The sequence below is a fragment of the Schistocerca cancellata genome, chromosome 7 (assembly GCF_023864275.1).
Source record: "Schistocerca cancellata isolate TAMUIC-IGC-003103 chromosome 7, iqSchCanc2.1, whole genome shotgun sequence".
Taxonomy (NCBI): domain Eukaryota; kingdom Metazoa; phylum Arthropoda; class Insecta; order Orthoptera; family Acrididae; genus Schistocerca; species Schistocerca cancellata.
This window is the reverse complement of record NC_064632.1, coordinates 310,150,721-310,163,529: the sequence shown is the minus strand read 5'-3', so window position 1 is coordinate 310,163,529 and position 12,809 is coordinate 310,150,721. Positions and strand designations below refer to the sequence as shown.

The 12,809-nt window shown below is 43.1% G+C and overlaps 1 protein-coding gene across 1 annotated transcript in view; it reads left to right on the top strand.

Moving 5' to 3' along the window:
- LOC126092746 (kinesin-like protein KIF26A) overlaps positions 1–12,809 on the top strand; it is a 481,728-nt gene that overhangs the window by 384,593 nt on the left and 84,326 nt on the right. Inside the window, exons 8-9 of the mRNA XM_049908472.1 lie at positions 4,488–4,670; positions 10,224–10,359. Of these exons, the coding sequence (XP_049764429.1) occupies positions 4,488–4,670; positions 10,224–10,359 (319 nt within the window). The remainder of the gene's footprint in view (positions 1–4,487; positions 4,671–10,223; positions 10,360–12,809) is intronic.

The window sequence follows — 12,809 nt, the reverse complement described above, 5'->3', positions numbered from 1 at the left end:
TCTAACGTTATTTCAAGGCGTCATAACGAAAATTCATTTGCCTTCCGGGAAGCCACGGATGACTCGAGATCTCTTACCTTGCTAAAAGCGTTCTGCGAAAAATTCCTGGTTTATTTCGACAGAAAAAAGCGCTTTCCATGTCCCGCCTGGAGAGTGAGCTGGAGGACGAGAATAGACGCGCATGCGGGTCTGGCTACCTGAAGTTGAGACTCTGCCCACGGCTTAACATCTTTATGATGGCCAACTCTTCTTAAAAGGTTTCTTATCTCGTGAAGTGAGCTTGCAAGTTTTCAACTCTTGGAAACCTCCACCGTACTGCTGAGGAAAGCCAAGGAAACCAAACAGTGAAATGAAAACTGCCGCCGGCGACGCTAATCCAGATCTGCTATTACGGAGCAGTGCAATTGAACGATTACTCAATCAAGGGAATTTACTTATCATTCTCTGCAATAAGTTAGTCGACAGTTTCAGAGAAAACTAGCTGCCTTATCTATACGTATGCTTAAAATCTGTGATACACTGCTGCCATTAATCGAAAAAAACAGCAAAGCTCCAAAGTGAGATGGAGTAACAACTGAGTTACCGAAAAAGAAAAGAGGCAGACTTACGAGACAAATATACAAATTCGTGACCAACATTTGGAAGGAACATAGAGTGCGAGCTGAGTGGAAAGAAGAAATCATAGTACCAGTCCACACGCAGGCCGATAAACAAGAATGCAGAAATTATGGAGGCGTCTCATTAATTAACACAGCCTGCAGAGTGTTCAGTAAGAATCTCCAGAAAATATTGGAATCATTTTTGAAACTGATAACAGGTAAGAAACAAGCGGGATTTATGATGAATTGATTCTCCACTGATCACTTATTTGCACTAAAAAAGCCATATCAAAATACTGGGAATAAAACAAAAGAATGACATATCGAGTTTTGATTTTAAGGAAGCCTATGATTGCATAAATAAAGAAAAGCTGTGGACGAAAATGGAGAAGTTTGGAGTACCAAAGAAGATTAAAAATCTTCATAAAATTACACTGGAAGGCTCTAAAGGGATATTGAAAGCTGAAGAAGAATATTCCATGGTTTTAGACATAAAAACATTAGCGTGAAGAGGAGATGAAATATTACCACTCTTCTTCAACATAATAATACAGGGAAAACTGGATGCAGCAAGCGAAGCAGAACAGGGAATTAGCATAAGAATAAGAGTGAATGTACTTGCCTTTCCAGACGAAGTAGTGCTAATCAGTGAAAATGTAGAGGAACTGAAAATACTGAGAAGAAAACTACAAGATGCGTTTGAAAAGTTCGGTAAATGGTCTTCGAAAACAAAGAAAACAAGAGTTTCAAACAAAATACCTTGACTGGCTTGCAAAGTAATCACCATTAGTTACAACACACTTCCAGTATCGATTGCGAAGCTTTTGGAAACAGTCAGCAACCACTTCTTGTGAAACCGCTAGAAGCACCATGGTCACGCGTCGGCAGATATTCGCATCATTATAGGAGGTGAGACCAGGCGCTACCAATAAGATGCAGAGACCAACCGATGGTCAGTGGCATGATGCTCATCGACTTCCCCGCCTCCATCGGGTAGAGATTCGTGATGGATCAAGTCCGGCTGTGGAAATGGGCGATCAACATCGTCTTAATCTTGGATTTTAACTGCCAATTATTTCGGGAGGCTGGGAAGACGATGAACAGCATGCCATTGAATGTAGTTCGGCCTCCACATCCTATTTATATGTGGATTAACACAATTGTCTAGAATTTCGCTACTAATTGCTCCATAAACTTCAAAAGTTAAAATTAAAGTTGCAGAGCTGTCAAATGTATGACCGCGGTGCTATACACTGCCAGATTTTTGTAACGTGTGGCCCTCGGATACGTAATTTCTCAAGATGCTCGTGTTTGTCGACTGAAACATGTAAAAAAAAAAGAAATACCTGCACGCAAATGCCTGCACACGCTTAACTTCAAAAGTTGCTGTAAAAAAACACTAGAGGATAGAAAATTTTCGATTAAATTGTAGGGTCAAGTTCTCAAAAAATTAAGGAAGTCATATAGTTATGGGAACTAGGAAAAGAACAGTGAAAAAACAGTCAGACGAGCATAAGGGCAAGTGCAGAAAGGGAGAAACGGATCTATCAGTTGGTGTCGACCACGTATCGCTGGCAGCAAACTGTTACTGGTATTGTAAGCCCACCTCATACTCCTCTTTAGATTTCGTCTTACAGAGTCAACCGTTTCTACCTCTATTGGGATCTCCTGGTGTCTCTAGTTATCTGAAAATTGTCAAAAACTAGTTTCCCGTTCACTTATAAAAACAGAGTTTTCCCATGCATATTCTGAAGGAGTTATTGGGTGAATTTGTTGCGGCCATTATTTGTGGGCCACCGTCATTGGATATCAGCGAAAGACGATGGCCCACTAGTAGCCGCCGGAAAAAATTCACCCATGAATGCCACATCTTCAAAACAAACGTATCCATCCACCGCTCCAGTAGCAGTGGCAGTGGCTCTGAGCACTATGGGACTCAACTGCTGTGGTCATAAGTCCCCTAGAACTTAGAACTACTTAAACCTAACTAACCTAAGGACAGCACACAACACCCAGCCATCACGAGGCAGAGAAAATCCCTGACCCCGCCGGGAATCGAACCCGGGAACCCGGGCGTGGGAAGCGAGAACGCTACCGCACGACCACGAGATGCGGGCCTGAGCTCCAGTAGCCAATCAGAGGGTAGAATCGCTCCGTAGGTGCCGCGTCAACTGAATAAAGGTCCCCACCAAACTGTGGTGGCGCGTGGAAAGGACATGTGTTGCGATCCATGGTCGCCAACACTAATCTATACTTTCAAATGATCACGGCTGCCTTCTGCGGTAGTTAGCATGCTTTGGTTTGTCGTAACCCGACGTGGGTTGCCATATACTTACTTTATTACCCATGCTGAGACCATAGGTGAAGCGAGATTTTTGGTCATCCGTTTCTTGTCACGCAAGCGACTGTGTATCGAAGTGAAACAGCAAAGGGATTAAGATGAAATTTTTCAGATCTCTATGGTTGGAGACAATACAGAATGACTCGGATATTAGGCTAAGGATACAGATATGGTGCCAAAAAATGGCTCATATGCCTCTGAGCACTATGGGACTTAACAGCTGAGGTCATCAGGCCCCTCGAACTTAGAACTACTTAAACCTAACTAACCTAAGGACATCACACACATCCATGCCCGAGGCAGAATTCGAACCTGCGACCGTAGCGGTCGCGCGGTTCCAGATTGAAGCGCCTAGAACCGCTCGGCCACCACAGCCGGCTGATAAGGTGACGGTAAGGGAAACGAGACTTTCTCTTCGTTTACCGATCTGCTTCTTATTAATTTTCCACGTGTTTACAACGAACACACAGAAGATCACAGACACTAGTTTATAACTTCAATTACTGTAGAACATAGATCAGACTTACGACCAGTTACCAGAACAAATGGCCACCCCGGCTTGTAGCTCTGTTAAGATTCCGGCACACGCAGTAATGTATGGTACAACAGATCACAAATCTTGGAGGTGTCCAATTCTATGTTTCTAATCGAACTCTTAAATCCGAGTGCACGTCAGAGTGTAAGTGACATACAGATATTGATATGTGTAGACAAATGTACGACAGAAACCAAATATCTCGAGCCCAGAAGTACGTACAGGCAAGCTTTGCATGTCCTCCCCAGTGCTCAAAGTTAACTGAGCCTGATTGCCCATTTACAGAGCACTTTCTGTAGGCTCGTCCATCCGAGGCGGCTGTTGGGTCACTCGAACTCTGACGAACTCCGTCTTGCTTGGCGTTTGAGGCAGTTTACTTGCAGATGATACGTGACTGCGTCGTTTTTACCTCAAATTCTCAATCGCTTCACGTGAATTCAGCGGTTTCTCAATGCGTGTAACCTCTTAATGACCTGTTATAAGCGGCTTGCGTTGTGCACCTCTGCCTAAGTTAGAAAACTTGCAGCTGATATTCATACTTAGATGATTTTTTCTGTTTTTTTTTTCTGGCATCCTTTCAGGATTCGGTAATTACAGATCAGCATTAAGTAAGCTTGGTTGCTATAGCCAGAAATGGTACAGATTAAGAAATTCTTCCTCTAATATCCCCGTTGTGCTTCTGTTGCCATCTTGCGGTAGCGTTCTCGCTTCCCACGCCCGGGTTCCCGGGTTCGATTCCCGGCGGGGCCAGGGATTTTCTCTGCCTCGTGATGACTGGGTGTTGTGTGCCGTCCTTAGGTTAGTTAGGTTTAAGTAGTTCTAGGGGACTGATGACCATTGATGTTAAGTCCCATAGTGCTCAGAGCCATTTTTTTGTTGCCATCTGTTATCGTGTTTCCAAACAGCAAAATAAGTGCATAAATAAAAAGAGAAATGACTTGCCTTGTACGGAGTCGAGCTGACATCGGGTGGAGTGACTTTTACTGTACGTGAGTGTGGTGTGGTGTTGCAGCGGACGTGGACCAGGCCCCCGGCGTGCTCCTTAGCGACGACCCAGAGACCAGCGAGCTGCGGGTCCCCAGTGCAGAGCGCGCCGCCTTCTACCTGGACGAGGCGCTGGCCGAGCGCACGCCGGGCGCCCTCATGCTGTTCCGTCTGCACCTCTACCAGTACCGCGTCGCATCCAGGGGCCAAGGTGAGGCGCACACACACACACACACACACACACACACACACACACACACACACACAAACAAATACGCAACGTCTCTGTTCTCTAACAGGCCCACAACAAATGTTACCTGAGGCCACCCTACAGGGATCAGTACAGCGACCAGAGTTTTTGAGTCTTGTAGCAACACGTCACTATCTTACACTCATCTTACGCGAGTTGTGCTAACTCCACTACTGGACGGCTGGTGCCAGAGAAGCTCATAAAACTTTGGACCTCGACTTCTCGAAAACACTTGAGAAGTTCATAACACTGGATGTTTCAAAATGAATATCGGGGTTTTAATGCTTTGTAACAATTATTACGCCCGCCCGGTTGGCCGTGCTGTCTAACGCACGGCTTTCCGGGCGGGAAAGAGCGCCTGGTCCCCGGCACGAATCCGCCCGGCGGATCTGTGTCGAGGTCCGGTGAGCCGGCCAATCTGTGGATGGTTTTTAGGCGGTTTTCCATCTGCATTGGCAAATGCTGGCTGGTTCCCCTTATTCCGCCTCAGCTACACTATGTTGGCGATTGCATCGCAAACAAGTTCTCCTCGTACGCGCACACCACCATTACCACGCAAACATAGGGGTTACACTCGTCTGGTGTGAGACGTTCCCTGGGGAGGGGGGTCCACCAGGGGCCGAACCGCACAATAACCCTGGGTTGGGTGTGAGGCGGCGGAGGGGTGAAATGGACTGCGGTAGTCGTCGTGGGGTTGTGGACCACTGCGGCTGCGGCGGGGACGGAGCCTCTCCGTCGTTTCTAGGTCCCCGGTCAACATTACATAACATTTATTACAGTCAGTTTAAATAACTCGTCAAATGAAAGAGCAACTCAAACAATTTTACTTGTATACCTGTGCGCATTCGAATGTGTCTTTCGTTAGAAATTGCTAGTTGAAAATTTTTTCTGGATCGTGTCTTCAGTGATGAATCGACATTTCAGCAAAGTGGAAATGTGAACACACATAATGCGCTCATCTGTGAGTCATCACATCCCCACGAGATGGTACTGTTGCAGCGAGACCCCCTAAATTGAATTTCTTTGTGTCATATCCCAGTGGAGAGATTACGGGCCTATTTTTTGGTGATCCAGCAGCCTTACTTCAGTAGTAATACCAGTTCCCGTCAGATCACCGAAGTTAAGCGCAGTCGGGCTTGGCTATGACTTGGATGGGTGACTGTTTTTAATCTACTGGGAACTGTAGGCAAGCGGGATGAACTCAGCCCTTGTGAGGCTAATTGATGATCTAATTGACAGGGAAGTAGCGGCTCCGGTCATGAAAAGTAACAACGGTCGAGAGAGCTGTGTGGTGACCACACGCCTCTCCATATCCGCATGGTCGGGCCTTCGGGGCCTGTTCGGGCGAGGAGAGAGAGAGACAGAGAGAGAGAGAGAGAGAGACAGAGATTTGTCGGTGAAGCAACTGTAATCGTTGTCCCTTGTGTCCCTTACCTTGAGGCGCTAGAACTTTCGCTCTTTCGTGAATGGGAAGAAGCTGAAACCCAGAATTTTATTTGGCAGCAGGACGGTGAACCGCCTCATTGGTATAACTCAGTACGTAATTGATCACACGAAGTTGTACCTGACTGCCGGACTGGCTGCTCGAGCTGGATGACAGAGCTTGTTTCGCTTGGTCTCCACGTTTACTCGATATGATTCCATGCGAGTTTTGCCTTTAGGGTTGATAAAGGATCATGTGTATGAACCACCTCTACGTAGACGATGTGTCCGACTTCATAAATAGGACTGAAGCAGTTGCTACAACATTTACTCCAGACACATTGGTCAAGGTTTGGGAAGAATTTGTCTAACGACTCGATGTGTGTCGTGTGAAGAATGGTGCTCACATTGAACACTTGTAAGGAAAACTGTTTGGGTTGTTCTTTCATTTGATGTTTATACCTGTAAGCTGAATGTAATAAATGGTATAAAGCCTCAAAAACCTGACACTGATTTTGAAACACCCTTACCAAAGCATCGGTTCTTTGCGGTTTTTAAAATTTGTGATATGTGATGTTCGGAACTCCGATATCAGTTTGCCATGGCAGTTCGCTGTAACTCTAAAAAATTCTCATGTAAATCGGCCTCGGCCCGGAAGTTTTGCCACCGACCTTAATTGAGAAATGGTCCGACAACTTTTGGCGGGACGTATGGCTTTAGCGGCTGATATGTATTCGGTGGCTCGCTGGTTCGAGTATCGCTTTGGTATTTTTTTTTCCTTTAATTCGAATACCCAATACATTTAATCATAAAATTTATTAAATATTTGATAATTAACACATCTAATTATAATTTTTATGAAAACTTAATGAGACTTGTGTGGGAACGCAATACAAGAGAGCAGCTCTTTACGTAAAGAGTGTGTACTTTGAACTACGCGAGTTACTATTAGTTTACGACGTCGACAACGGCTGCCGAAACCGAGATCCCATGCCACTGGGACGGTGATTAAGCTTGTAGAACCACCTGCGGAGCAGGCCATAGCCGCTTGTGGACAAAAGATCTCCACGAATTCCACAATGGTTGGAAGGGGTAAGACGTCTTTTGCAAGGAACGGATATGGCTGTGCTAGCATTTCAGTGTTCGTTTCTGAAGCAGCAGGTTGCGTTTTACGTCTTTCTGCATGAATATTTTCTATTTCGACAAAAAATTGTAATGTCGGACGTGGACGACAGCAATTTGGTTCGTCATTCTACGACACAAGAAGACATTATTTAAAACTGTTTATGCAGTGAAATTTCAGTACTATGCATGAGAGATGCCCTTTTGTATTACATGCAAATCTTCACGGAAATAGTCCCGTGGAACATCATCGGCGGTAGTTCGTGAAGAAGTAGTGCTGCTCGCAGAGAACTTGTTCCGTTATACATTACAAACTCTACTCGAAAGAAAGTTTATAGCGTATGAAGATTTAATTACGTTCAAATAATAGGACTAAGAAAATGTATTCGACAGTTTTTATCGTAATTAGAAATAAGTTCATGTGCATTTCCATAAAAAATGTGAATTATATATGAGTTAATTAGCATATATTTGATGAATTTTATATTTAAATGACTCATATATTCGAATTAAACGAAGCGGTCCAGCAACTGCAAGTCTGAAGCGCTACCGCTAGTGCCACGCGGTCTGTCAAAAATCGACCTGCGTTCAGTGGATTAAGTCGGTCGAAGAACTTCAGAGTCGATTTCTGGACGGTTATTGAGATTTGTAGACGGAGAGTTGCACCGTATGATTTGGGAGATCGATGTTTTGAGTCCTGAACGTACCATAAACACAAAAAAAATTACAAAAATCCGACTGCCGTGTCGTCCCATTGTAAGCTGCAGTACCATTAACTACAAGAGCAAATCGGTAACTCTAAGGAGTATCCTTTCCTTATACGAGGATCGTTCAGTAACTAACGCAACACATTTCTTCCTCGGCCAGTTTCGGTTGAAAAATTCGGAATTTGTTTTGGGAGATCGTGGCATGTTTCCGCTTCAGCCACTATCGTTCCATGAAGTTCCTTTACTTGGTGACGCTATACATAGCCTTGAAAATGGCGTCTGTAACGGAAGTGCGTCCCAACTAAGCAGCTGTAACTGAACTTCTTTTGCCATAAAACAAGAGCATCGCAGATGTGCATGGATGCTTGCAAAATGTGCGGAGATCTGGCAGTGAACAAAAGCACGATGATTCATTGCACGAGGCGTCTGTCATCATCGCAAGGTCACGCGAATCTGTCCCATCTCCCACGTGCCTGTGATTCCTGCCGTGTTGGAACGTGCGGACACACTCATTCGATGTGATCGACGGGTCACGATCAAACACTCCTCCATCGTGTCAACGCAAGGCTTCACTTAAGGGGGGACGCTGATGAAATTGACCAAAAATATCAATTTTCGGTTTATTTTTTATTTGTTAGTGCAACTCATGGACAATAAGATCGCAAAGTTTCAATGTTGAAATCGCATCCGAAGTACCTGAAAATTAATTAAAAGTGTGACGCGGCCTTACTGCCACGCCCACGTTTTGAAGCAGCACTGCAATACCAGCTCAGTAAACAACGAGTCTGTGTATTACTTTCAACCAAACGTGTGCGGGATATATCTAGAAGGCCATGATACACACTCTTTGGTTTTATAGTCATCTTTGGCCGATCCTGCACTTCTCAAAAAGTTTGTTCATGGCAGCACCCAAAATCCAAATGAGTCTCTAAATTCACTTATATGGAAACGATGTTCTAAAAAGACATTTGCATCTGCTACAGTTGTCAGAATTGCAACTTATGATGCAGTTATTGCATTTAACGATGGGAACGTCGAGAGGATGAAGGTATTAGAAAGAACGGGCCTCAAGATAGGAAATTTTACTCAAAACATCCTGAGAAAAATAAATTCATAGCGCGTCTCTGCAGCTGAAAAGTCAGTTGAAGACCTGGTAAAGGAAAGAAGACAGACAACAAGAAACCAGAAAGGAAGCCTTGAAGGGAAAGCCGACCCAGAGTACAAATGTGGTGCCTTCTGAAGAAATGACATAAGGAAAAAAGTTAAGTTGAACTTTAAACTGCGTTTCTTGAAAAGTTTGTTTTTTAAAGTTTATGTACCTTTTCCTCAGATTCTATGAATGCTAGAATTATGAAATTTTGTACACATATGTCTGTAAACCTAATAAAAGTTGCCTCAAGAGCAACTTTTGAAATTCTGATTGAAAGCTATGGAGCAAAGTGTTTGGAATTTTTCATGAATTTAATATTGTACTTGTGGAATTAATATTAAAAAATTATGAAAATTCTCCTATTTGACCTATTCCAAAAACCTCATGAGAGAAGCTTACAACATATAAAGAGATCAAACAGAGAAATTTTTGTAGAAATCTCTTGAATACTTTCTGAGAAAAAGAAACATACATTATTTTTTGAAAATAAAACTTCGAATTTCATTTTAAAAAGTTGAATATATATAACGAAAGGATTTTATGCGCAACTGCGTTACTTTCATGTAAAGCGTGTTACAGAATTTCATTGCCATACCTCCAAAACTGTCGATTTGGTGCGTTTTTGAAATAGTGTGAATTTTCCATCAACGTTCCCCCTGAGAGATCACAAAATTTGATTACACTGTTCTTCCTCTTCCGCCCTCCAGCCCCGATCTCGCACCTTCCGACTTCCATCTGTTTGGCCCGATGTAGAATGCACTCCGAGGAAGCAGCGCTGGATGATAGGCAGGTTACTGATGCAGCAAGACGTTGACTCCAACTTCGACCAGTAGAGTGCTACCATGCAGGCATACAAGCTATCCCAGTAAGGAGGCGTAAGTCGTCTCCTTGGACGGAAATTGTGTTTAAAAAGAAATGAGTGGGGAATAATATGGTGTACTGGAATCCTCAACACAACCATTCTGCTTTCATAATAAAATGTTTTGCATTACTCATTGAACGCCCCTCATAGTAGCTGCGTGGCAGTATCCAGAGTGTACGGAGCTGTTCGTTAGGTTGTGCAGTGTGTACGCAGCGTTGCTGAGGGCTGTCGCCGTGTCCCTCTTCTTCCAGCAGTGGTCGGAGGTCGCAGCAGGCTCCACCTGATCGACGTGGGCGGCGGTGACCGATCCAAGGCGGGCGCGGGGCTGTCGGGTTTCGGCAACATCCTGCTCGCCATCCTCAACAGGCAGAAGCACCTGCCTCTCAGGTAACCAACAACATAGCAATCTTACATAATCTTCGTCCCTGTGAACAGTCAATTCATCCATTTAAGAAGTGGACCACGTGGACATAGACTATATATCGTCTCTCTGTCTTGTCGCAACATCAAGGGATGGCGATAAAACTCTAGCATGTTTGCTTCGTTTGATGAGTCAGATTCTAATAATTTTGAGGTGAGAAAAACGACGTGATAAAGTAAAATTTTTATTAACTCTAGTTTATGTGAAATATAAGGGGCAGTCAATTAAAAACCGAACACCCCCCACAGCGGCACCATGGAATGGTTCCATTCAGAACTAATCACCACAAGCGTTACGAGATTTATACCATTGCCTCGTAGAAAGTGGTCGGCCGCTGACGACTCCACAACCGTCCACTCTTGCACTTACTTCTTCTTCCGACTGAAACCGACACCCACGCGTGTCCTTCTTCAGGTCACCAAAGATATGAAAATCACACGGTGAAATATCCAGGCTGTATGGAGAATGTTTCATAAATGTCTTTACTCATGCTCCATTGTGGCGGGTGCTCGGTTTTCATTTGACTGCCCTTCATACAATAACTGAAAGTATATTATTTTAACAGATTAAGAGAAGAGATACATTTTAATTACATATACCAACAACCCTGAAAGTCGAACGACTTCTTCTATCACACTTACATTCTAAGAGCTCTAAATTAAAGGACGACAACCTGGCAGTTCTTTGGGTATGAAGAGAATCTTTTGATGATTTTGATGAGATCATTGTTTTTTGGCTTGCCTCTTGTGAGTGAATTCCGGAGCATCCTTACAAACAGACCAGCAGTAATCTACAAGCATTGCTTCATTCCAACGGCGCTGATATATTTGTTCCATTACAGAAATATTGTGATAGAATATATCTCCGCGTTCATCCCTGACAACTCCACGCTTAGGAGGCAAAAAGTCTATGTGTGAGTGGAGAAAATGGATTCCGTAGGTGGAATCAAGCAAAAATTTGCGGTAATCTGTATGGTATGTAGGCTCCCGCCAAACCGTTAGCACAGCAAAACCCAGAGATCGTTTTTGTCTGTCAGTCAGTCTATTAGTATAGCTAAACGAGAGCTGCAACATGTATGTAGGGCCCAAAACTTATAGTGGTCATCTACGATCACATCAGAATAATGATACTAGACAGTCTTCACTTGAGGTGTCAGATTTCGCTTCTGTCACGAAAATGTAACATAAATTATTCCCTGAATTTATACCTATAAGTGGCATTTTGATTTAAGAAATTTTACATTTCAAAGGCACTCCAAATCGAGAAATTTTGCTCTACGTACAGCACAAACAACACTAAAATTACAGCCAAAGCTACAGTAACAGTGTTTGTAACATACAAATAGCTCGAAAAAATTGTCTTATGACATTTAACAGGTGTGTCAACTCAAAAAATTACCCCCAATACAAAAAAAGTGGATCAGGAAGAAATGGCGTCTCATTGTACATCCAAAGTAAGAGCTAATCAGTGATTTTTTTTTAATTCAGCAGATGCGAATACATAATAATGAACTATTTTCGTGCTCAAACCATTTACATTAATGTTTTTAGACTAAATAAAAATTAAGTACTTGGGGCTAAAAAACATTTCTGGAACTTCAGTATTTAATGAATGGGGAAAATTAGCTTCTCGATTATATGTTTAATGCCAGGATGGCCAGGAGATGAATAATGATAGCACATAGCTACAAGGGAAATTTCCGTTAAAAACCAAACCTTTGTAGGAACATGAATGATTTCACGCTTAGAGATACACCTGCAAAGTGGCGTTGGCTGTTAGGAAACGCCACTGTTTGATAACATAACATCTTAGAGTGGTCCATCCAGAACTGCTGCAAGAACAACAGTTATTTTGCCCCAAGAAAAGTATTGCCACTTCGATCTGCCACTTATATTTATTTTTCACATTCCACAGTTTTGTATACTTCCGGACGTTATCCTTTCAATCAGGTTCTACCACCCAAAGATCAAAAACAGTGACTAACGCAAATTGTATTCTAATGGAAGTTCCACATTTGTTTTCACACACACACACACAATAGCGACAGATCATCATTATGTGACCAGTGGATAGAAATTTTAATATATGTTTCTATGTCACCACATCATCTTTTGCTAAGAACGTTTTCACACTATTCCACATTTCATTAGACTCAAATAAGTTGTTTCTTGTGACTGTGAAGAGCAGGTGATGGCAATATGGGCTGTTCCTCCTCTATACTGCACTCTTGTACCAGAATGACTGACGTCATCATAGTCGATGAAGCCGCTATCTAAACGGAGGTGGAACATGGTCTCAAGAAGTTTCCTGTGAATCAAGACAGAGTCATCACATGGTCGCGATGAACCATCACATTTTCACTTAAAAATACCATGTTTAACAGAGATATCATGCAATGACTGCAATGATAGATAAT